Below are 27,807 nucleotides of genomic sequence, written 5' to 3' on the forward strand. Positions count from 1 at the left end.
AAGTTAAAAAAGAGTTCATCACCACTGAACCAGCCTCACAAGAAATGAGGGAACTCTTTAAGTGGAAAGAAAAGGCTATAATTAGAAGAAAATTAGAGTGACACCTGGGTGGCTCAGTCAGTTAAGCATCTGACTCTTGGTTTCAGCTCAGGTCATGATCTCAGGGTCATGAAATCAAGTCCCATGTCAGGCTCTATGCTGGGCGTGGAGCCTGCCTGGGATTCTTTCTCTCCCTCTCCTACTGCCCCCTCCCATATGCTCTCTCTCAAAAAAACTAAAAACAAAAACCATAACAACACAAAAAAGAGCATTACGTAGTAATAAAGGTTTCAGTCCAACAAGAGGATATAACAACTGTAAATATCTATGCACCCAATATATGGGCACTAAATATATAAGGCAAATATTAACAGACATAAATGGAGGAATTGACTGTAATACAATAATAGTAGAGGACTTAAATACCCCACTTGCGTTAATGGATAGGTCATCCAGAAAGAAAATCAAAAAGGAAACAGTGGCTTTGAACAACACATTAGATCCGATGGACTTAACAGATATATACAGAACATTCCACCCAAAAACAGCAAAATACACATTCTTTTCAAGTACACATGGAATATTCTCTAGGATAGATCATGTTAGGCCACAAAACAAGTTTTTAAATAAATCTGAGAAGACTGAAATCATATCAAGCATCTTTTCTGACCACAACAGTATGAACTAGAAATCAATTACAAACAAAAACAAAAACAAAAAACCTGTGGGTGGCAACACATGAAGGTAAAACAACAGGTTACTGAACAACCAATTGGTCAATGAAAAATCAAAGAGGAAATACCAAAAAATACATGGAGATAAATGAAAATGAAATACAATGGTCCAAAATCTGCAGGAAGCAGCAAGAGTAGTTCTAAGTGGGAAGTCTGAGACATACAAGTGTACCTCAAGAAACAATCAAAATCTCTTAACCTTACAACTAAAGAAACTAGAAAAAGAAGAACAAAGCTCAAAATGAGTAGAAGAAAGGAAATAATAAAGATCAGAACATAAACAAATGAAATAGAGACTAAAAAAGAATGGAAAAGATCAACTGAGATTAAGACCTGGTTCTTTGAAAAGATAAACTTATTAAGCCTTTAGCCAGACTAATCAAGAAAAAAAGACAAAGGACATAAAATCAGAAATGAAAGAGAAATTACAACCAATTCCACAGTAATACAAAAAAAAAAAATTACAGTTTACCACAAAGAAAACTATATGCCAACAAATTAAACAATCTAGAAGAAAATAGATAAATTCCTAGAAACATCAACGTCCTAAGACTGAATCATGAAGAAATGAAAAATCTGAACAGACCAATTACTCGTAATGAAGTTGAACTGGTAATCAAAACACTCCCAATACACAAAAGTCCAGTGCCAGATGGCTTCACAGGTGAATTCTACCAAACATTTAATACTTCTCAAAGTATTCCAAAAATAGGAGAGGGAGAAATTCTTCCAAATTCATTCTATGAGGCCAGCATTATCCTGACACCAAAACCAGACAAAGACACACACACACACACACACACACAGAAAATTACAAAAATAAAATAAAGTTATACAACTCTGGGGGAAAAAATTACAGAGCAATAACCCTGATGAACATAGATGCAAAAATCCTCAACAAAATCTTAGCAAACCAATTTAAAAACAAATTAAAAGGATCATTCACCAAAATCAAGTAGGATTTACTCTAAGGATATAGGATGGTTCAATTTATGCAAATTAATCAACGTGATACATTACATTAACAAAATGAAAGATAAAATTCCTAAGATGGTCTCAATAGATGCAGAGAAAGCATTTGACAAATATCCATTCCTGATAAAAACTCTAAACAAAGTGGTATAGAGGGAACATACCTTAACATTATAAAAGCCATATATGACAAACCTACAGTTAACATCATACTCAATGGTAAAAAGTTAAAAGCTTTCCCCTAAGACCAGAAACAAAACAAAAATACCCATTCTCACCATTATTACTCAGGATAGTACTGGAAGTCCTAACTTTGGCAATCAGACAAGAAAAAGAAAGGCATTTTGAAGTAAAATGTTACTATTTGCAGATGATATACTACATATAAAAAAACCCTAAAGACTCCACCAAAAAACTATGAGAATAAATGAATTCAGTAAAGTTGGAGAATACAAAATCAATATACAGAAATCTGTTGCATTTCTATACACTAATAACAAAACAGGAGAAAGAGAAACTAAGAAAATAATGCCATTTACAACTGCATCAAAAAGAATAAAATAACTACGAATAAATTAACCAAAAAGGTGAAAGACTTGCACACTGAAAATTATAAGACCCTGATGAAAGACATCAAAGAAGATACAAACAAATGGAAAGATACACCATGTTCATGAATTGGAAGAATACTGTTAAAATGTCTACACTACTCAAAGCAATCTAGAGTCAATGCAATCCTTATCAAAATACCAATAGTATTTTTCACTGAATTAGAACAAAAAAATCCTAAAATTTATATGGAACCACAAAAGACTCTGAATAGCCAAAGCAATCTTGAGAAAGTCTATACATCTGTCAAGACTCACTGAACTTAAAATATACATTTTATATAAAATATATCAAGTGTATTAATATATTTATTAATATAGTGTATTAAGTATATTTATATAAAATCTATTCATATAGTTAGTATGCTATATTAACATAGTTACTTGTACATTAATATATGTTATATAATCATATAAAATATAATTAACGATATGATTATGTATTAGTTATATATACTTAATATATACATAGTTATTATATATTAATATAGTTAATATGCTAATTTAATATAGTATATGAGTATATTTCTATAAAATATATTAGTATATTAAGATATATGCTTTAAATACACATTTTATTTTATCTTAATTATATTTCAATAAAGTTAATTGTAAAAAGGAAACAAGAGGACAAGACTTATGTACAAGGATGTTCATTTTTAATAGCAATAGAAAAATCAGAACCACTTAATGTTCATTAATAATTACCTAATGATTAAGTTAAAATATAGTACATTCATTCATATAATGAAAAATTATGTCACCTTTAAAAAGAATACGCATACATGTGTATTGACACAGCAATCTATGACATATTAAGTGAAAAAAATAATTTAAAGAATATGATCTAATTTGAGTATGTGTGCATATGTGTGTGGTTTACAAAGACATCCAAAAGTCTGAAAGAATATATATTGAACAGAAAACAGTGACCGTTTTTATTGAAGATAGGACTATTTGGAAGGGGATTTTCATTTTCTCCGCTTTTTTTTTTTGCATGTTTTTTATAATAAATACATACCATGTTTAAAAAGTAAAGATATTTCCATTTTAAAGAAGGGAAAAAGTTAAGAAACCAATCCTTAAATAACCAAAACACTGAATCTAGGAACAGAGAAGTGCTTTCAAGAAAAGAAAAGCTTCTAGAACCAACATTCTGTAGGCTTCTCCTTTCCTTCCTGCCAAAATCACCCTCCTCAAAAATTCTTATCCGAGCCCTAAAAAAAACAATTTTTACTCAAAAGCATAATCCTTTATTTAAAAAAAAAGTTTCTGAAGAAAACAGCATTTTTTAAATTTTTTTAAGATTTTATTTCTTTATTTTAGAGAGACAGAATGCAAACAGGGAGAGGAGGAGAGGGGGAGGGAAAGGAAGGGGTAAAGAATCTCAAGGAATCTCAAGCAGACTCCACACAGAGTGCAGAGCCCAATGCAGGGCTTTATCTCAGGACCCTGAGATGGTGACTTGAGCTGAAACCAAGAGTCAGATGCTTAACCAACTGAGCCACACAGGCACCCCAAGAAAATAGTATTTTAAATCATTTTCAAATTTTACAAAATAACCATTATAGAAAGTGTTCAGATAGAAACTTTATAAACAATTTAAATAAATACAGCAAGCAAACTGAAGAAAACAATTCTCGAGTTGAAGATGTAATCAGGTACACCCTGTGTGGGGAAAAAGGCTCTTTAACAAGTAAGACTTTAAAGCTCAGATAAAAAGTTAAAATACTATTAAGCCCAAGAAAATTTAATTTACCACACTTATAAAAAATAGATCTTACCAGTAAAAGTGCTCAGTGAACTGAAATATTAAAAATCCTGAAGGTAATTGAATTTGAGTTCCACACACCTGAAATGAAATCCTGTCATATGTAGCAGAGGCGGTGGAAAATGCCTTCTAGTGGTAGATCACACAGTTACCATCTGTTTCATCAAGTCAGACAAACTTGGCTTTATTAACAGAAGCAGAACAGATTGTGGTGGGGGGGGGATGCCAACATTACAAAGTTATTTTCTATTCTTTTTTCAAGAAAATCTTAATTAGATGTGGTATCTTCTCAAAAATGTGAGGAAATCAGCTTTTTAAACCCGTGACGCATTTTATTAACCTCCAAAGTAACCTTACTAGTAAGGCACTCTTATCTTTCCGTTTGAATTACAGAACACTTAGCTCTTAGAAGAATTGAAGAATTTAATGCAAGGAAAATATGACTAATACTTGGGGAAAAAATAATAGTCAATTGCTAAAGATACTGTAATAAAAATTCAAAAAAAAGATATTGAGCATTATGGAACATGCAAACAGAACCGACTTCAAGGAGCTTAAAATCTAGATGTCCCATTTAAGATGTGCTTTTAGTCTTATTACTCAGTTGTGTTTGAAGTACAAAAGCATCTTTTAGATTCATCGGAGATGAGAGTTCAAGTTCAGTAAATGTTCAAACAATGAATACTAATCATCTTACATGGTCAGTAATAGTTTTTAATGTACCACATGACCCTGTCAAAAGACCATACATCCTAAAACAGTCTCAGAGTTCAGCCAGTTGTGACACAGAGCTGAGGCAAATGTAACACACTGAGTAAGCAAAGAGAGATAATCAGATACATTAAGATTATGAGGGACTATTCCAAAAAAAATAAAAGATGAAGGAAAATTCATTCTTATGAAGTCAGCATTACCTTGACACCAAATCCAGATAAAGACCCTACAAAAAAAGAAAACTACAGGCCAGTATCTCTGATGAACACAGATGTAAAAATCCTCAACAAGATATTAGCAAACCAAATCCAAGAATACATTTAAAAAGTCATTCACCCCAACGAACCATGAGAGACTATGGACTCTGAGAAACAAACTGAGGGTTCTGGGGTGGGGGGGGGGATGGGTTAGCCTGGTGATTGATGGGTATTAAAGAAGGCACGTATTAAATGGAGCACTGGGTGTTATACGCAAACAATGAATCATGGAACACTAAATCAAAAACTAATGATGTAATGTATGGTGAATAACATAACATAATAAAATAAAAAACAAATGCAAAAAAAAAAAAAAGTCATTCACCCCAATCAAGTAGGATTTATCCCAGGGATGCAAAGGTGGCTCACATTCACAAATCAATCAATGTGATACATCACATTAACAAGAGAAAGGATAAAAACCATATGATAATTACAACAGATGCTCAAAAAGCATTTGACAAAGTACAATATCCACTCATAATAAAAAACCTCAACAAAGTAGGTCTGGAGGGAACATACCTCAACAAAATATGAAAAACCCACAGCTAACATCATACTCAATGGTGAAAAACTGAGAGATCTTCCTCTAAGATAGGGAACAAGACAACAATGTCCACTCTCACTTTTATTCAACATAATACTGTAAGTCCCAGCCACAGCAATCAGACAAGAAAAAGAAATAAAAGGTATCCAAATTGGTAAGAAATAAGTAAAATTCTCATTACTTGCAGAAGACATGATATTATCTACAAAAAAAAAAACCCAAAGAATCTATCAAAAAACTACTAGAACTGATAAATGGATTCAGTAAAATCACAGTATACAAAACTAATATACAGAAACCTGTTGCATTTCCATACACTAATAATGAGGTAGCAGAAAGAGAAATTAAGAGAATAATCCCATTTACAATTGTAACAAAAAGAATAAAATACATAGGAATAAACTTAACCAAGGAGGTGAAGTACCTATACTCTGAAAATTATAAAACACTGATAGGGACACCTGGGTGGCTCAGTCAGTTAAGTGTCTGCCTTCGGCTCAGGTCGTGATTCTGGGGTCCTGGGATCGAGCCCCAGATCAGGCTCCTTGCTCAGTGGGGAACCTGTTTCTTCCTCTGCCTGCCACTCCCGCTGCTTGTATTCTCTCTCTGACAAATAAATAAAATCTTTAAAAAAACAAAAACAAAAAACATTGATTTAAAAAATCTGAAGGTGACACAAATGGAAAGATATTTCATGCTCATGGATTGGAAGAATTAACGTTAAAATGTCCATAGTACCCAAAGCCATCTACAGATTTAATGCAATCCCTATCAAAATACCAACATTTTTCACACAACTAGAACATATAATCCTAACACTTGCATGGAACCACAAAAAGACCCTGAATAACCAAAGCAACCTTGAAAAGAGAAGAAGAAAGCTGGAGGTATTGCAATCCCAGATTTCAAGATATACTACTAAGGTATTTGATTACTACAATCAAAACAGTATGGTACTGGCACAAAAAGAGACACATAGATCAATGGAACAGAATAGAGAGTCCAGAAATAAACCCATGCTTTTATGGTCAATTAATCTATGACAAAGGAGGAAAGAATATACAATGGAAAAAAGACCATCCTCTTCAACAAACAGTGCTAGAAAAACTGGACAGCTACATGCAAAATAAAACTAGACTCTTCTTGCACCATACACAAAAATAAACTCAAAATGCATTAAAGACCTAAATGTGAGACCTGAAACCATAAAAGAAGAAAACATAGGCAGCAATTTCTTTAACAACAGAAACATTTTCTAGATATGTTTCCTGAGGCAAGGGAAACAAAAGCAAAAATTAAACTACTAGAACTACGCCAAAATAAAAAGCTTTTGCACAGTGAAAGAAACCATGAACAAACAAAAAAGGCAACCTAGTGAATGATATATGCAAATGACAGATCTGATAAGGGGTTAATATCCAAAACATATAAAGAACTTATACAACTCAACACACAAAAAACAAATAATCCAATTAAAAAATGGGCAGAGGATATGTGCCATACGCATTTTTCCAAAGACGACATAGAGATGGCCAAGAGACATGAAAAAAATGTTCATCACTAATCATCAGGAAATGCAAATCAAAACCACAAAGCGATATCACTTTACACCTGTCAGAATGGCTAAAATCAAAAACACAAGTAATAACAATTGTTGGTGAGGATGTGGAGAAAAAGGAACTCTTGTGCACTGTTCGTGGAAATGCAAATTGGTACAGCCACTCTGGAACAGTATGTAGGTTCCTCAAAAAATAAAAAATGAAATTACCATATACCCCAGTAATTCCACTGGTGGGCATTTACCCAAAGAAAAGAAAAACACTAATTCAAAAAGATATATGCACCCCTATATTTACTGCAGCATTATTTAGAATTGCCAAGATACAGAAGCAACCTAAATGTCCATCAATAGATGAATGGATAAAGAAGATGTGGTACACATACACACACACACACACACACACACACACACACACAGGAATATTACTCACCATAAAAAGAGTGAAATTTTGACATTTGCAAGAACACAGATGGACCTGGAGGGTATAATGCTAAGTGAAATAAGTCAGTCATAGAAAGACATATACCATATGATTTCACTCGTATGTGGAATTTAAGAAACAAAACAAAGAAAAAAAGAAAAACAAAACAAAAGACTCTTAAATATAGAAGACAAACTGGTGGTTGCCAGAGGGGAAGTGGGTGGGGGAATGAGTGTAACAGGTGAAGGAAATTACGAGTATACTTATTGAACGATGAGCACTGAGTAATGTACAGAATTGCTGAATCACTGTCTTATACACCTGACACTAATGTAACAGTGTGTTAATAATACGTCGATAAAAAAAAATATATAAAGGAAATCAACTACAAGAAGAGAAGAATCTACAAACCAAACAATACTTTTTATAAATAATTTTAACAGTTCATTTGTCTCGTTTAGAGAAGGATAGGCATCTTGGAATTTGTATTAACGTACTATTCTTAATTCAATTACATGCATTTTAATATATATTTTATAAAAATATTTCATTTGATCATGTCCAGATACAGATCTGTTAAAGAGCTAAATGTTACTCTGAACAAATTCAACGGATTTCAGACGGTTTCAGACTTAAAATTAGTCTGTAACAACAAATGGATAATGATGCTATTAACTGCTTATATACTACAGGATGGTCACATGACCCATTTACATAAACATTCAGTGAATGCAGGCATGCACTGTATAAACTGCTGGGGATATAGTTGGGATAGGGGAAGGAAGAGAGAGAGACAACAAAATATATTTCCTCGTTGCACAGAGCTTATATTCTAGAAGACAACAGTAACTAAAGATACAAATTATTGTTTTAATATAATTATGAAAAGTGCTACAAATGAAAAGCATACTATGAGAGTATTTCCTTGGGAGGTTTGACCTTGTCTGGAAGGTTTCCTTAAAAAAAATGGTATTTAAACTGAGAGCTGAAAGATACACAGAAGATGGCCAAGCAAAGAATAGAGAAGGATGCTTCCCTAGAGAGCACACAAGTCAAGAGTCTGGCATGATCTTCAAGGCTCTAAAAAGGCATCAGTGTGATAGATGTTAAGGTGGGAACAAGCTGGGGGTACACAGAGCCATATTCTACAGCAGAGCCTTACCATGGTGAGGACTGTGGTCTTCATCCTCGGAGCAAGAGGAATCATGAAAGCATTATGAAGGCAATAGGTTTGGGGGACCCTGGCCGCTGGGAATACACAAGTTCAGGGGATGGTTTCAGAGGCCTGTAAGGCTCCAGAGGCAAGGAGATGCTAACTTGGCTTAGTGGCAGTGGAGGAGCACAGAAATGGACTTCACCCCTAAACCTCAGCTTCTGTGATCTGAGATGGCTAGAATCCTATGATTCTAAAAGTGTTTAAGTTTATATTTTAATTTATGCACATACAGGTAGGCCCATCCTTTCTATACATATCTAAACTGTCTTTTCCAAGTTATAGGTCATCTGACATAATTAAATGTTACCTCCTTCTTCATTTTTTTTCCCTTCTGATTTCTCTAGTCTCACATTCTCCTGTTTTCCATCTATCTTAGTGGCCATTCCTTCTCAGTGGCTTCTCCCCATTTTTTCCTCCACTTTATTTAATGTTCAAGGGTTCTGGATTTCATCCTAAACCCCATTCCTTCTCCAGCATACATTTTCTCCCTAGTTAATTTCACCCAGCCCCATTTAACTTTAAACACCATCTTTTGCCTAATGAATTCAAACTTAGAATCCCTAACTCTGACCTTTCTAGGGAACTCCTACCTTACTCCATTTGATATCTTAACCAAAATGCATACTTTGATCTGGCTACTACACTCCAGCATTCTGCTGTATTTTAACAAGCCCTGCTAATTCCTATCCCAGAGCATTTACACTTGGTATTCCATTAGTCAAAAATACCCTTTCTTCTGAACTTCATACGTTGACCCCTTCCAATTATTCAGTTCTCAGTTTAAAGATACTTCCGCAGAAAAGCATTCTCTAAAGATCATCCACTCTAATAGACACCAAGTCACACTACTACATCATCCTGTCTTAATTTTCTGGATAGCATTTATTAATACATGATTTTTTTGTCTTTCTTCACTACAAGTTAGGTTGCACGCACACAGCAAGCTTGTCTATCCTCTTCATCACAAGATTGCCAACATATAAAACAGCTCAGGGCATGTGGTGTTCAAAAAAATATTTGCTAAACACATGAAGGTTGTTAATTTCAAGTAAAATTCCAAATTAGTTTTTCAAAAATGCACTATGAAATAGAGAAAGACAAATTTTATATATATATATGCATATATCAAATATACACAAATATTAGAGAGTCTACCATGATGGGAATACAGCTATGAGAAGGTTCTTGTATGCTTTGCAATTATGAACTACTGAAGTTCTGAAGTGCATTTCTTTGATAAATTTTCTATGATAAAAGGTACATCAGACGATATATATGTCAAAATACGTGTTTTAAGGAAGACCTGACTGTATACAATAGTGCCACTAATTTTATTTGAAAGAGGGTAGTAGGAAAACATGCTTTGAATGCAGGATAACGTGCACAACATTGCCCAAACTGATGTCAGAGCAATGACCAACTGGGAATATGCTACAGCTGCATTCCAGAATGAACTAGAGTGGCTCTCTGATCACACTGAATTGGTCCTATATTAAATCATCACAGCCTCACCTATGACAGATTCATTAAATCAAAGGAATGACTAATCTTACTAATCATCTGTGAGTATATGGTAACCCTAAGAAACATGAGTAACAAAAAGAACAAATCTGTGGGTATGGCAGGTTTTTTCATGGTCAAGTTTTAGGAGTAGTGGGATGCTAGTTTTTAAAGATCAAAGCTTTAAAAGTGACTGCCTAGTTTTAGAGATCAAAGGCAAGAATTATCTTCTTTTTTAAACAATTTTTCCTGAATTCTGGTTAAGTTTTCCTTTTATTAACCATGCTTTCCAGACATTATGGAGTTCTTCTTGCATCTCTACATTCTACCTGGAAATATTAAATATTAGGGTTTTATTAATTTGTAGGCGATTTAATTGGCTTATCAAGTTTTTCAGTGTTTTTAAAATCTGTTTTCTTCCAATTTATCATTATTTATTTTCCCCCATTATGCTTTGGTTCCTTACTATCTACCCTGCCAAATCGTTTAGATAGCTCTATTATCTATGAGGGGGAATAAGAGGAAGGAGAAGCAGAGGGGAGAAAGTAGGGAAAAGGGAGAGAGAGAGAAAGCCCAAATGGCAAGGAACTATTAGCAGCCTCTAGGACCTGAAGGAGGCCTCCAAGAGTCAGGAAAAGGCCAAGCCCTCAGTCATACACCTACAAAGAAATAAATTCTATCAACACCCTGAGTGAGCTTGGGAAAGGATTCTGCCCTACTCAAGTCTCCGGGTGAGAATTCAGCCCAGCTGGTGCCTTTACTACAGCCTTTAGAGTCCCAGACCAGAGCACTTATCCAAGCCACGCCCAGACACCTGACCCGCAGAAGCTGAGCTAGTAAATGTGTGGTTTTAAGCAGCCGTCTGTGGCCATTTGTTAATGCAATAACAGAAAAGTAGTACAGATTCCTAGTGATAAGTGCTAGTAGCAAAATTAAGACAGGAAAAGGGAATCAAAAGTATAGTGGGAGGTGGGATGCACTGAGAAGGTGACACTGAAGGCAGTAAAGGGAAAATCCATGCAGGTCTCTGGGGGGATGAGTTTTCTGGGTGGCAGTGGGGGGAAACAAGTGCAAAAGCTATTTTTTTTTTAAGATTTTATTTATTTATTTGACAGAGAGAGAGAGAGAGCACAAGTAGGCAGGCAGGCAGGCAGAGGCAGAGGGAGAAGCAGGCTCCCCTGATGTGGGGCTCGATCCCAGGACCCTGGGATCATGACCTGAGCCGAAGGCAGACGCTTAACCGACTGAGCCACCCAGGCGCCCCAGTGCAAAAGCTATTTTTAGAAAAAAATCACAATGGGTATGTGGCTGAAGTCAGGTTTCCAAGGAGGAGAGTAACAGGAGATAAGGTCAAAGAAATAATGGGAGATGCAGTAAGCATGGGACAGGCCTGGAAAACCATCATAAAGACTTGGGTTTGTAATGAATGAAATGGGAAACTTTCTGACAGTTTTGCACAGACGAGTGACACTATCTGACGTACATTTTGAAAAGATCACTCTAGCCACTGGTTTGAAAATACACTGTACAGGAGGAGCACAGCACAAGCTGGGAGAACCAATTAAGAATTTAATACAGTAATATGAGTAATAAGTGATGGAGGCTTCAAATAGATTATGACCATGGGGGTGGCAGAGAAGTGAGCAGACTGTGGATGCATTTTGAAGGTAGAGCCATCAGGGGAGTAGGGGGCAGGGGGCAGAGGTCAGGAGTTCCATTTTAGACATGTTTACTTGAAGACATGTATTGGTTTTATATATGTATGTGTGTGTGTATGTATGTATATGTGTGTGTGTGTATATATATGTAGATAGATGTTATATATATATATAAATATATATATTATATATATATATATATATATATATATAAACAATCAGCCTGGAGTTTAGAGGAAAGGTACAAGCAAAAGATACAACTGAATGCACTTGAAGCCATGAGACAAGATGACATGGCCAAAGGAGTGAGTATGGTCAGAGGAGAGGTCTAAGAAATAAGCCCTGGGGAACTCCAACATTTAAAAGTCGGGAGTAAAGGTGATATCAGCAAACTAATGAGGGGCAGCCAAAGAGTTAAAAAGCAAATCAAGAGTGACCCGTGTCCTGGAAGTAAACTGAAGAAAGTGTTCGAGGGGGAGGAAGCAACCAACTGTGTTAAATCATGCCATTGGGTAAGTAAGAACTAACCACAGGATTCAGTAAGAGGAACTCATGAATTACACTTTCAGAAGAGTGGTAGTGAGTATGCAGAACAGAAAATGAGGAGAAAAACTGGGAGACAGCAACTCTAAGCAACTCTTTGAAGGTGCCATAAGGACAAGGAAATGTAACCTGACAGAAGGTGGAGAGAGGGTTTTTGGTTATTGTGGCTGTTTGTTTCAGAATGGGCATGGGCAAGATCATAGCACGTGTGGCATGCTACACTGTATTAGTGAGCTTGGGCTGCCATAACAAAATACCACAGACTGGGTGGCTTAAACAAATGTTTTCTTCCAGTTCTGAAGCCTGGAGGCTGAGATGAGGTTGCCAGAATGGTCGGATTGGTAAGAGCTCTGTTCTTGGCTTGCAGATGACTACCTTCTTGCCGTGTCTTCGCATCGCAGAAAGAGAGCAAGCTCTCCAGTGTCTCTTCTTATAAAAGTACTCACTATTCCTATATTAGGGCCATGCTCATGACACCTGATTTAACCTCAAGTACCTTCCCAAAGCTCCATATCCAAATACCATCACATCGGGGGTTAGGGCTTCAACATATAAATGGGGGTTGGAGTTAACATATGCCAATGTGGTGACCAAGGGGAGAAGGGAAACTCATGGAGAAGAGAGGAAACAACTGCAATAGTGATGCCTCTGAGTAAGCAGGAACAGATGGGAGCTAGCAAACAAGTGAAAGAAATGGCCTTGGACAAAAGCACAGACAGTGGGGCACCTAGGGCGCTCAGCTGGTTGAGCATCAAGTCATGATCTCAGGGTCGTGAGATGGAGCCCTGCATCAGGCTCCATGCTGGGCATGGAGCTTAAGATTCTCTCTCTCCCTCTGCCCCCCACCCTGCCCCCGCTCACATGCTCTCTCTCACTCTCTAAAAAAAAAAGGCACAGACAGTTTACCCATGGCAGCACAAAGGAAGGCAGGACATATAGGCCCAGATGTCAGGAAGCGAACAGATACAGGTAGATGGTAGGAGCTTACCAAAGTTCTCTTCTGACTGCATCTATTTTCTCAGGCAAGAACCCACAGTAAACAAATGCTGAAGCAGGCAACTGGACCGTCACAAGGGAATCTGCCAATACCCAATGGCACAGAGCTATGGTTTTAAACACCTACCCAGAGACAATGCATAGAGTCCATGCAAGGTAAGAAGTCACATCAGAGGCAGCTGCATGACCCCAAGAAAACCACTAAGGAATATCCCCAAGTGAAAGGATGAAATTGAGGGAGGAAAGAAACCTCTGAAAAGGGATACGGTAAGGAAGGGTCTATCTACACCTACACTCTGAGTGGAGGAGGAAGACTCCCCTGGGCATTTACAACAACAAGGCAGGCCCCCTGATGCCCAAACTCACACTACCTGCATGGCACAGCAACTTCCAAGTTGAGAATTTAGTTTGAGTTTGGCTTGCCCCCCAGGTACTTGGCAGAAGCTAAAAGGTGGCACTCTCAACCGAGGTCTCAAAGAATCCCCACAAACACACTTGTAATAAACATTTTCTCAGTGAAAGACAAAGTGAGCTGGTATGGCCTTGCTACCCAACACACCCAGGCTAAAACCCCAGGTCTGCCTTTTCACTAGTTCCAACTTCTCCAGGAAGTTCTCAAGCTGCAGTTTCCTCTTCTATAGATCAAGGAGAGTAGTGCCTGTCCCACAGGCCTTGCGGAGGCACAGGATCTCGTACATAACACTCAATCATTAGTAGCTGCTGTCATAGTAGTAGTAGTAATTAACCTCATCACAAACTACTTGCAAGTTTTACTTAATAACGAAAAATAAAAGTTGTCACCACCAGTAAAGTACTCCTACACCATCTACCCTCACCTCCAACATAACTGAACTCAACTCTAACCCATTCTCTGGAAAACTCATGGATCAAAGAACGAATCACAACAGAAACTGGGAAAATGTGTGCTTAGAATAATTATGAAAATAATACATATCAAAACTTATGGAATTAAAAAAACTTGTGAGATAAAGCGAAGCTTAGAAGGAAATTTACAGTGTTAAATGTATATACTACAAATAAAAAAAGGCTGAACATCCATCCAAAAAAGTTTAAAAAAAAAAAAAACAGAAGAACAACTGAACAGAAATAAAACAGAAAAGTAAACATATAATACATAGGTCTACAAAACCAAAAGTTAGTTCTTCAAAAAGACTTACAAAACTGATAAACCCTTAGTGAGAAGAATCAAGAAAAAGAGAAAGCATAAATATCAAAAATGAAAATGAAATCATCACACATGTATTACAGATATTAGAAAGATAAAACGTTCCACACAATTTTATGCCAGTAAATTTGAAAACTTAGATAAAACTGGCAAATTCTAGATAACTTACCAAAACTGACATAAAAAAGAAATATAAAATATAAATAGCCCTATAATTATTTAAAAACCTAAATCTACAAAGAAAACTCATGGTCCAGATGGCTTCACCAGCAAATATTTGAGAATAAAAATACATCAATCTGTGGGGCGCCTGGGTGGCTCAATCGGTTAAGCGGCTGCCTTCGGCTCAGGTCATGATCCTGGGGTCCTGGGATCGAGCCCCAAATCCGGCTCCCTGATCAGCAGAGAGCCTGCTTCTCCCTCTCCCTCTGCCTGCCACTCTGCCTGCTTGTGCTCTCTAACCATCTGTCAAATAAATAAAATCTTTAAAAAAAAATACATCAATCTTTGATATTGGTTCATTATTTGTAACAAATGTATACTAACATATGTTAAGAATAGAGGAAATTGGGTGTCGGGTATATGGAAACTCTCTGTACTATCTTCATAATCTTTCTGTACATCTAAAACTATTCTAACATAAGTTTATTAAAAAATTAAATATCCCACACTTTAAAAAAAAACTACATCAATCTTGCATAAACTCTTTCATAAGAGTAGATAAAAGGGAACTTTCCAGTCCATTTTATGAGGCCAACATGACACTGATATCAAAATCTGTCAAGGACATTACAAAAAAAGGAAAAATTACTTGCCAGATTTCACTCTAACACACAGATCTCACAAATCCTAAACAAAATATTAGCAAACCAAATCCAGCAAGGATAATACATTATAATCAAGTTGAGGTTATTCCAGAAACACAAGGTTTATTTAATACTTGAAAATAAGTCCATCGATTTCATCTTATTGAAAGAGTAAAAGTGATAACCTCAGTAGATTCAGGGAAAATATTTCCTAAGATTCAACATCATTTGTGATTTAAAAAAAAAAAAAACTCTAACAACTATAAATAAGGAAATCTCCTTTTTCTGAGAAAGAACAACTACAATAAACATAATAATTAAAGGTAATAAGTGAAAGGTATCCTTAAAGACAACTACTCTCACTTCTTTTATTCAACATTATACTAGAGGTCCTAGATACTGTAATAAAAAAAAAGATATACAACAATTGAGAGTTAGAAAAGATGAACTAAAACTCTCATTATTCATAGAAAATAAAGTTATGACATAGAAAACCAAAGGAGTCTCCAGAGGGTTTATTAGAATCAGTGACTATGTAAGGCTGCTAGGTTTAAACTCAATATACCAAAAATTAATTGCATTTCTATCTACCACTAACAATTATGAAATGAAATTTACATAATGATGCCATTTATAACAACATTGAAAACATCAAATACCTAGGAATAAATCTAATAAATGCTTAGGGCCTCTACAAAAAATATTATAAAACAATACTGAGAAAAATAAAAAGTTTTAAAATAAATGAAGGCCTATGTTGTGTTCATGATGGGAACTCAATTGTAAAGATGCCAATTCTCTCCAAACTGACCTATTGAGTCAATGCAGTACCAATCAAAATCACAAGAGATTTTGTTAGTTTTTTTAAAACTTATCGGGCTCAGGGCCCCTGGGTGGCTCAGTCCGGTAAAGTGTCTCTGCCTTCTTCTTAGGGTCCTGGGATCCAGCCCCATGTCAGGCTCCCTGCTCAGTGGGGAGTCTGCTTCTCCCTCGGCCTTTGCCCCTCCCCCTGCTCATGCTCTCTCTCTCAAAAATAAATAAATAAAGCCTTTAAAAAAAATAAAATAAATAAATAAAACTTATCAGGCTCATCCTAAAATTTACACGAAAATACAAAGGGCCTGGCAAGGATGTGGAGAAAAAGGAACCCTCGTGCACTGGTGGTGGAAACAAAAACTGATATAGCCACAGTAGAAAACAGTATGAGGTTCCTCGAAAAATTAAAAACAGAAATACCGTATGATCCAGTAATTCCACTACTTACCAAATCACTAATTTGAAAATAAAAAGGGCCAAGAACAGATAAGATAATCTTAAAGATGGGAGGACTTCCTCTACCAGATAATCAAGGCAATTTAAAAGCTATAGCAATTAAGACAGGTGGCTGGTGTAAGAAAAGGCCAGTGAGAGAAAATAACCCAGAAACAGACCCACATAAATATGGACATTGGATTCTATGACAAAAGTGGTAATACAGAGCAATGAAGAAAGAAGAGACTTCAATAAATTGTGCTGAACTGGAGATCCATACAGAAAAAAATCAAACGACCTCTGCCTCAAACCATATCCAAAAATTATTCCACATGAATTCCACATGAATAAATGTGGAAGACAAAAACAAATGTCCAGATTTTAGGTCACCAGTTCTTTACCTGAGGCCCCCAACTCAAGGGGCCTAGGGAAAGAATTCAAGATAGAAAAGATATTTTTTATATATCCTGTATCCACTCATGTCTTAGCATTTTAGTGTGCCAGTTCTAACTGACAGCATCTACATATCTTTGCCTGAGGTTTTCTAGTTGTTTTTGAGTGCTGAGAATTAATGCCCTGCCCTAACTAGCCCCCAACCAACAACCAATGTGTATGAGGAACATGTGTGAGGAACACGATGTTGTGAGGAACACTGGCTCCCAGAATTGCCCAGACATCCAAGCTTGTTCATCACTTGCGTGATAATGTACCCCTTATGAAGCACCCTTGCTTCTATGCCTCAAATCCAGTGTATTTCTTGGTGATCATCTCCCTATTAATTACTTATACTGGAATCCCTGTCTCGGGATCTGCTTCTTGAGAAACCCCAACTAAGACCCAGGGTTACCATGAACTTGAGTGGTGAAAAACAATTACTTCTCTATTTTCATAACTGCTAACTGAAAGAAATGCTAAATTTCAGTTATGAATATAAGCAACAAACCAAAGTAGTATTAGTGGCACCTATGACTTTATCTCTAAGAGAAATCACAGATATCTTAGTATTACAGGACAGTTTGTGTAAATATCTCAAAATGTTTTTTGACACACCTTGCTACCTTCAAATCGTTAGTTATTAGTTCACTAACAAACTGCACATGGCTGCAGTCTTTCTGTCTACAATATTGTGCATTCTTCCTGTCTATAATCTCACCTGTTGAGCAACTGCCTCTGGGCCAACTAATTACTCAGGACAAAACGGTTCAGTGGTTTACAACTAGAGATTAAGTCAAAAAGGGTGAATTATGGTGTTCTTGGAAAACCTCTTCTTCCCTTGTAGTGTAATATAAAAGTTTTAATTCCATATACAATTAAGTACAATTAAAACTTTACCTAGTGATTTTTAAATGTAATTTTTTGTTACTGAAGCATTAACCCAGAAGTACATGATAGCAATTATCACAAATTTATTTTTTAATATCTTGAAGCTGTATTTCAATAACTTTATGGTACAATTTTTGTAAGTTCAAAACCATGCAAAACTAAACATTATACTATTTGGGAATATATACATGTGAAACTAAAAAAAAATGAAATAAGACATAAAATGCAGGATTCTGGTTGTCTGGGTGGGAGGGGAAAGAGAAGATGCAAGCAGGATGATAAGAAACTCATCAGTTTATGTTCTTTGTCCCAAATCAGTAGTAGGTACATGTGTATTATTATACTACATATGTTATATATATATATATATATACTTCAAATATATTCCTTTATACTTATAAAATATTTTATAACTTAAAAATGAACATTCATGGAATAAGAAAAAAAATTCTTGAAAATTAAAAATGTGATAGCAGGAAAAAATTATTTCAAAGTGAAAGCCGGGTGATGGGTATTAACCCATACCACGACATCATCTTGAAATTTCAGAACACCAGGGATAAGGGGAAAATTTTTAAAACCTCTACAAGCTGGAGATGGGGGAAGTGCAGTCCTAATGGCACTGTACTTCTCAAATAGCAATACTGGTAGCTAGATGGCAACAGAGCTAGGACATAAAAAATTCTCAGAGAAAAGTTTCAACCCAATTCTATGTCCAGCCAAATCAAACATAAAAGAAGAATAATTGTTTAGGCTTTGCAATGCCTTAAAAATTTTTTTGCCCATTCACCCTTCCCAGGAACCTACTTAGAGGGTATCTCCATCAGAGCAAGGAAAGAAGATAAATGATGCTAAGAAACAGGGCAAAGAGAATCTCCTGAGGTTGGTAAAAGAAAATTCAAAAATGGTAGCTCTCCTATTTTAGGCTTGGAGAGCAACTAAGCCAGAGTGGGGCAAAGAGAACACACCTTTTCAGGACACCTCCTAGGTGGGATTACACCACCCAGCGGAGATCCAAAGACAGCCAGAGGTTTTCAGATGAATTAGGTATATAGAAAATGAAGCAAAGAATAAAACAAAGTAACTGGTAACTCCAAAGTAATTATTCTGTGAAGAGTATTTTACACAATCTTAATAATGTGAACATTTACCCAAATAATGTGAGCTATCTACAGCAGGAAGATAGGAGGAAAGAAAGTGAATACGCATATGTGGCAAAAGTGGAGATGGGGACAACAGCTAGAGGACTCAAGTCTCAGCTTCCATAGCAGGAAGGCAAGAGAGGATACATAACACTGTAAAAGGAAAACAAGTTAAGAAATGGGAGCATAAGCAAGTTATTTTAGGAACATAAAAGGAAATACCAAAATACACAATTTGATGAATAACTGTCTCCAGGACACAGGAATTAAGAACGGGGTGAAAGGAGTGCTTCTGGGGCGCCTGGGTGGCTCAGTTGTTAAGCGTCTGCCTTTGGCTCAGGTCATGATCCCAGGGTCCTGGGATCGAGCCCCACATCGGGCTCCCTTCTCAGCAGGAAGCCTGCTTCTCCCTCTCCCACTCCCCCTGCTTGTGTTCCTGCTCTCGCTGTCTCTCTCTCTGTCAAATAAATAAATAAAATCTTTAAAAAAATAAAAATAAAAAAGGAATGCTTCTTTGCATTGTGAATCTAGTAGTACTATTTCGCTTTTTAAATTAACTTACATATACTATTCTTTAAACATAAAAGTTAATTTTAAAAAAATGTAAGTTTTAAAGAAAGGTCAAATAATAATAAGAACAACAGCAGCAGCAGCAGTCCTTTATTTTCCCAAGTGCCTACTACCTATGGGGAACATACCAGATCTTTCACAAATAACTATCACTATTCCTCTGACCAGCTTTGCAGAGTAGGATTATCCCAATTTTACACATGAAAAACCTGAAAATGGGAATGAAAAAGGAACGTTTTTAATTGTTCTGTTTCTTTTATGTTTTATTTGGTTCTTTACCTTTCCAGCAGTAGCAAAATATTCACCATCAGGGGACCATTCCATCAAATGTACAGACACTGAGGTTCTAAAAAAACAAAGTTAAACAGTCAGCATTTTTAAAATCTGGAACACTGTATATATAAATGGTCAAAATAAGATTTTCTTAACAAGAGTGTTTTCTAAAAATAAAAAATTTCACCTCCCCAAAAATACAAATTAATTAATAAAACTAATCTGAAGTTCATTTTGGGGATCCAAAGAAGAATGCAATCAACATGCCTAAAAGATAGCTTCACCTATATGTCCCACCAACATCTTCAATATAACATGTTAAAAACTGAGCTCACCATCCTCCCTGGCTAATCGGTCCCCTTCACATAATCCATACTGTCAATGGTATAGCCATTCTTCCACTTAAGAGTGACTGGTAACTTTCATCCCCTTCCCCATCCCCATCCCCATCTCATCCATTAATGAGTAATTCCCACGTGTCAACCTTATCTAGCCAAGTTTTGAGGTTATAACTATGAAAATATTTTTGCTGTTTTTCAAACAATCAACTGCAACAAAGACTGAAGGATAATATTATAATGGGTTCTGGTTAGAAAAGGTCCACTTTCTAAGCTTCTAAATATAATAGTACTGTCAAAAAATAGAGATCACTATGAAAGGGAATATATTTTAGGAAGCTTTTTTTTAAATTAATGAACAGAACAACATAGATACAAACTTGCACTGCCAGATGCACTTCCAATCATTTAAAACTGGAGGCATTTTATTATCAATTTCTTCCTCCTCTTCCAGAATGTCATCTCCTGGAGGAGCCCACAACTGAATAGAATCAGTTGCTGTCAACAATCTGTTATCTGAAATTTAAATAAAGTTCTGATGAATAAGCAAGGATTATCTGGAGAAAGAAATGCATATGCGGGCTTGTATTTAGGTCTATAAACTACTCTGTGAAAAATAAGCAATACTGTCTATGAAAAATACTTGGGGCATATCCATTTCAAATCCAAGAATCCACTACCCAAGAGAGAGTAGTTCTCAGGAGAGACTTGAGAACAAAAAAGAAGAGCTTACTGGCCAAGAGCTAAAGAGCTATTTTGTATCAGGTAAATCTAAAGAAAGGAAGAAAAGGAAGGAAGGAAAGCAAAGCAAGGCAAAGCAAAAGTACAATAACAAAACAAACCCAAAAAGCTCTGATATATAAACACAGAATGTTCTCAGGATATAACACTTAACTGAAGATTAATGGATTAATGGAATTTGTTTCTCTACATGGAATACAGAAATTACCTTCATTAATCATGAATGTAAAAAGAGGCAACAGCTATTCTCATTAGAGGCTTCTAATCTTTCAAATTTAAAGACAATAATTTCCTAAAACACAAATAATAAAACAAGATAGGGGGGTTTTTTAGCCCTATTTCTGATTTTATTTCTTACTAAATACAGTAACAGTAAAGGACAGCACATGTTAACTAAGGAAACAAATCATCACTGTTTCTTGGAATAAGATATTCAAAGGCAGGGGGGGAAAAGCACAGAAGTAATAGTAAATTAAGCACTGTACAAAGCAGTGTATACCGAGAAAAAAAATACACACTCATCCACTAGCAAAAAGAAAATACACTACTGATAACTTTCTTATTATGAGAGACTATTGTAATTGTAATCATATATTTAAAACCAATATTTACTCTTTATAATTTCTAAATATAATCACTAAATACCTTGAGGGTCCCAGGCTAAATTGTATGTCACAGAGCTCAAAAAAAACTGCCCAGTTTTAAGCCACTGACACTTGAGTTGCTGAAACATAGAAATAAAAAAGAAAAACATGTTTTTAAAGTAATATCCATAAGTACTCCCATTTTATCATTTTCTTTGACTTAAGACCTTATGATCTAAAATAAAGGTATAAATATTTCACTATTATTTTCAAAATATTGTTTCTAAAATAACTTCTGATAGTTCCACTTATTATTTATTCTACCATATCAAGCCACTTGCCATGCCCAAAGCATACTGTCTCAGGCTTCCTTCCACGTCTATAAACACATTCACATACTTAGGATATGCTGTTTCTCTCACTCCACCTGCAAACTGCTATGCTTCCATCAAGACCCAGCTACATCATCCCCTCTGCAGAGGGGCCTCTTCTGACACCCTGGCAGCACTCAGAGCACTCTTTACATTCTACCATTCTAACAGTGGTCACACTGGAGTATTACTCATTCATACATCTGACTTTCCTATTAAACTCCAACTCTTTGCGGAAATAATTATGCCATAATAAGCTTTATGTCCTGAGTGCTGCAATGGCTGGAACATAGGCAGACACTCGTTTGTGAAAACAAAATGAATGCACATTAGAAATAATCCTATGGACTCAATGTCTAAAATAAACTAGAAATATCTCCCAAAGTCAGCAAATTTGAACTATACAATATATACAGTCCATAAACCCATATGACGTATGTTGTATTCATTTGAATAATTTCCATCTTTTTTTACCATTTTCATACTAAAAGGTAGAAAGAAGTTTTAAAGTATAAAAGTCAAAGGCCTGTGCCATGAAATAGAGTAACTGAAAAAAAGTTTAGATATTTCTTTGTAGCACATAAATATAAAATGTCCTTTTGTGAAAGTATAGTGCAATGTAAAGCCATGTCACCTTAGGCAAGTTATACATTAATTGCTTGGCAATAATAGTTTAATACACAAAAATTCACTCTCTTTATATTTTCTGAATACTTAAATGCTTCATTCAAGATGACTATCAAGAAGCAGAATTTTAAAATTACTGCAAAACCTGAATTTCATTATCCAAAAATAATTTAAAATTTTTAAATATAATGCTTTTTTTTAACCCTACCATTGCTGACCAAACAAAAGTCAAAAAAGCATTTTAAATACTTCTCAATAGATCCATTTTAGAGTAATAATCAAATCATCCCCAAACTACAGGCATCCCTGATATTCCTTCCTTTAGTGTTTCTCACAGTGCAATATGTAGGCCAACTCCACAGAAGAAATATTGAGGGTGAGGCCTGAAATCTGAATTTTAATATGTACTATAGGTGACTCTTAAGCACTCTCAAATTTGATATCCACTTCCTAATACTATCATATTTTAATGTGTACTTTTTTAAAATATGAAAAGAAATAATCAAATACATAGATTGAATGAAATGTATCAAATCTACTTTTTTAATCCATTTAAGAATACACTTTTTAAAAATTCCTGGTAAATACATACTCTTGGCATTCAGATTTCACACGGGCAGTTTTGACTATTTGTGAGTGATAACGGAGTCTTAATGAATGCAGTACTTTTTAAAAGGGTTAGCGATTCTAACCATGTAAGGTTTTCTGAATATAAAGTAAAATAAAATATAGCACCCAGAATGAATCTGAATAGTTCTCAATGTGATATGTTAGATCACTTAGCTGATAAGTGATTTTACCTAAGTTCCTAACTCCATTAACAAAAATTTAGAAGCATCTGTTATGTTTCAGATCCTGTCCTAAGTACTTCAGATGCATCAGTGAACAAAAGAAACAAAGCTCCATATACATACCTTCATGGAGCTTTACACTCTGAACAGTAAATAACAAATAAACAAGATAAGCACTATGGAAAAAGGTTAAAAATAGGAGGCTGGGGGTTAAAATAAGGGTGGCAGAAGCAAATGGCAATTTTTAAAACGGGTGGACCCCTGGTGAGAAGGTACTATTGAGCAAAGATTTATAGGATCTGGAGGAGCTGGCCCTAAAGCTATCTAGAGAAAGAAAAACATTCCAGACAAGAGAAAAAACAATGCAAAGACCCTAAGACGGAAAAGAACTGGTCAAAGAGCAGTAAAAATGCCAGTGTGGCTGGAGTGACATCAGAGAGGACAAAAACAGTAGGAGTTGAGCTCTGAGAGGTGGTAAGGGGGGTACTGGAGGGAAGAAAGGGTACAGTCTAATTTAAGGCTTTTTGGCTTGGAGTCTATGAGAAATATGGAGTTTTAAGCACAGAAGTGTGTCATGACCTGCTGTTGAGAACAGAGAAGGGGGAGAGGGACATAAAGCATATCAGACACTACTTTGGTAATCTAGACAAGATACTAGTAGTTTAACTAAGGTAGATCCCAACTAACAAGGTAAATCTCAATTAGCAATATTGTAGAAAACTAGGCTTCTAAAATGTCTAAGCATATTCCTCGTGGATGTAAAAGATCTTACTATAAAGCACCAGACCAACTTCACATGGATGTTCCAGACCACCTTCAGCACCAGCTCCTGAGGAGCTCTTCACTGTTATAGACTGGATTCTAAACTTAAAACTCTAAAAAATTTCTACTACCATTTAATACTTACACAATTTCTCTTATGGGAATTTATGCCCAAGGGCTCAAAAATACAGACAGCATTACCATATGAAGCTGCAATCTAAAAAGAAATGAACAAAGCATTAACATTTAGGGAAAGAAAATAAAGACAACATCCTTTTCACGATAATGTATAAACTAATTACATATAATACAATCCCAATACAGTAGTTATGATTATTCCATTCCATAAATATAATTGAAAAAGTACTGGACTTAAGAATCTCTTCTCTGGGGGCGCTTGGGTGGCTCAGTCGGTTAAGCGTCTGCCTGCCTTCGACTCAGGTCATGGTCCCAGGGTCCTGGGATCGAGCCCCCCACATTGGGCTCTCTGCTCAGCAGGGAGCATGCTTCTCCCTTTGTCTCTGCCCCTCCCCTCCACTCATGCACACACTAGTGCACTCTCTCCCTCTAATCAATAAATAAAATCTTTTTTAAAAAAGATTTTAACATAGGAATAACTTTATTAACAATGATACATTTCAATGGTGCATCTGTCAGAAATTTCATAATCCAGTGAAAATATAAAAACCATGAGAAGTAGAAAAAGACATCAAGAAAGTATTAAACAGGTATTCAAAATATATCAAACAAAATGACATTAATTATACCATAAAACAAAAAAATACCAATGGGGAAAACCATCTAGAAGAAGGAACAGAGAAGATGGACTAGGAGAAGAAATCAGACTCAAGGGGAAGAGAATGAGCTCACGTAGACATCTACAGTGGACTGAAGCTACAGATTTGGGGGCCAGGCGGATTTTATTCCAGGTCACATACCTGATAAAAAGGGACATAAATCCCTGTTCCTGGAAGCTACCAGAACCTGCTTTACAATAATTCCTTGAAAGCCAATTCCCAGTTCATTTTCCTCTTGTCAAGAGTGAATCAACTACAGGAAACAGACCAAAAACCATTCCTGCTGACACTTCCGGACCTAAAGGTTAACCTATGAAACGAATTTACATGGATGTTCTTTTAAGGCCACCCAAAAAGGTCTACTGTCATTTCAGAGCTCTCTCACACCAAAAAGTGATTTTAACTGTTACTTAATATCTAACACTCGTTCCAAGAAAAAGCTTTTAATCCACAACTGTAGGGAGGAAACTACTTACAATGCCCAGCTGAAGGAAACACTTAGGCAAAAAGTGCTAAGAAAGATCACATTCAACATGTCAACTGATGAAAGAATGACCATAGTTACCTGACATAAAATCATCAATGCAAAGTTATCACTACAAGGACTGGGAATAAAGGAAATAAAAGATGGCAAGAGAAGACACTAAATCAAAGGTGTCAGTTTTGCCTTCTTTATTTTCAACCAGGTAAGTAAGGAAAAGTGGAAACATGGTTATGAACACCAAGGACTTATATACGAAAAGAAACTTTGCTCCCAGATTATTGTGACTGTCACCAGCACACAAATAATTTATTCAAACTCATCTCTGACAACTATCATACAATTCTAAGCAGGTTTAAAGATACCCTATTTGGCTTAGGGAGATGAGCAATGAAAAATTAATGAAAGAAATCTGGCACTCTCAGTGTTTTCTAAACAATAAGCAATGCTTGGAGGGGGTACTGGGAAAAAAGTCAGAAAAGCAAGAAATAAGTATTAAAAAACACCAGGAAATTCAGTGTTTCAATACGAGATCAATGATATCACTAGACTATCATATCATGCCACATTTACACAAATACTAAAGCTTGATACAAGCAGTTGGGCGGGACACTAAAAAATATTATAATACTAATTTATTATTTGGCATAAATTTGCAACATTACTATTTATCACCAAGAAAATTCCGTTTTAACATATCCTTGATAAAATTTGTTACTTCTCAGTAAAGAACAATTTCTAGAACACTAAGACTAAATTATTACAATTATTACAAGAAAAGTTCATTTTTATATTGTACAGACATTTAACTCTTCTACACAACACTGGTCTTACTTAACTGCTAGAGTATACAGAGAATATGCTCTATTTGCTTTACATATAACCAAAAAAAATTTTTTTAAAGATTTTATTTATTTATTTGACAGAGAGATAGAGAGAGAGCACAAGTAGGCAGAGTGGCAGGCAGAGGGAGAGGGAGAAGCAGGCTCTCCGCTGAGCAGGGAGCCTGATGTGGGGCTCGATCCCAGGACCCCAGGATCATGACCCAAGCCAAAGGCAGATGCTTAACTGACTGAGCCACCCAGGCGCCCCATATAACCAAATTTGATATATATTACATTTGATGTATATTTGGGGGGAGAGGTACATAAGATGAAAGGCAAACTATTTCAAAATAAACCTTCTGTTTGAAAGTCTGAATGAATGAACCTTAAAATTCTTCACTCAACAAACATTCATTAACAGAAGCTTTACAAAGCAATACAAAGCAGCTGTTATATGACAAATATTATATTAGACACTAACAACTTGCTAAATTTCTTGATAAAAAATTGATGCTATTATAAATTGGGTAATATAAGGGATGCTATGCAGAGAAGATAAAAGTTTACTTCCCCACTATTGAGTTAATAGTTGCTAGAATTATCAACTGGTAGAATATCAGTATGCACAGGATTGTGAGGCCTACAGATCTTTCAAGACTGTATACATGGGTAGGGAGCGCCTGGGTGGCTCAGTCATTAAGCGTCTGCCTTCGGCTCAGGTCATGATCCCAAGGTCCTGGGACAGAGTTCCACATCGGGCTCCCTGCTCAGCAGGAAGCCTGCTTCTCCCTCTCCTACTCCTCCTGCTTGTGTTCCCTCTCTCTGTCAAAATAAATAAATAAAATCTTAAAAAAAAAAAAAGACTGTATACATGGGTAGAATAATTATCACATTATCAGCTTAATGGCTCCTTACAATTTGTAGACATCCTATCACTTTATCCACTCCTATCAATAACCATCTAGGCAAGGTATATTAATAAGAAATTGTAGGCAACCCTTGTATAAAAGAATAAGAATACATTAAAAGATGACAGTTAATAAGGAAATTAAATCCCTTACTCTTCCATGTTGGTTAGAACACTCCACACAGCTGACTTGGATGTTTCCATGCTTAGCACCAGGAATGATCTGCACACATTCAAAGTCACTTGCCAAAATAACAATATCACAGCCTGATCCATACGCCTAAAAGAGAAAAGTTTTGCAGTATGTAAGATATAAAACTTGTGAATTATACCTTAGATCTTGTTGCCACAATACTTTGACACATTTTACAAAAATAGTTAATGTAAAAATATTAAGATATCAATTTCCAAATAAGACATTAAAAGTCACATGAACAATAAATAAGCAAATTTCACATTAAAAAAAAATGGATGATGACACCCCATGCGTTATCTT

General features: G+C 35.7%; 1 protein-coding gene across 3 annotated transcripts in view; it reads right to left on the reverse strand.

The window, feature by feature from the left end:
- The window catches only part of DMXL2 (Dmx like 2), a 150,860-nt gene that overhangs the window by 96,393 nt on the left and 26,660 nt on the right, over positions 1–27,807 (reverse strand). For all 3 annotated transcript variants that reach the window (XM_028100071.2, XM_028100070.2, XM_088024791.1), the window contains exons 2-6: positions 27,466–27,591; positions 24,448–24,519; positions 21,813–21,891; positions 20,807–20,942; positions 20,095–20,161 (exon numbers count right to left, since the gene is read on the reverse strand). In XM_028100071.2, the coding sequence (XP_027955872.2) occupies positions 20,095–20,161; positions 20,807–20,942; positions 21,813–21,891; positions 24,448–24,519; positions 27,466–27,591 (480 nt within the window). The remainder of the gene's footprint in view (positions 1–20,094; positions 20,162–20,806; positions 20,943–21,812; positions 21,892–24,447; positions 24,520–27,465; positions 27,592–27,807) is intronic.

Source organism: Eumetopias jubatus, unplaced genomic scaffold (assembly GCF_037043125.1).
Source record: "Eumetopias jubatus isolate StellerSeaLion01/CBP00866 unplaced genomic scaffold, mEumJub1_p1.0 scaffold_7, whole genome shotgun sequence".
Classification (NCBI taxonomy): Eukaryota; Metazoa; Chordata; class Mammalia; order Carnivora; family Otariidae; genus Eumetopias; species Eumetopias jubatus.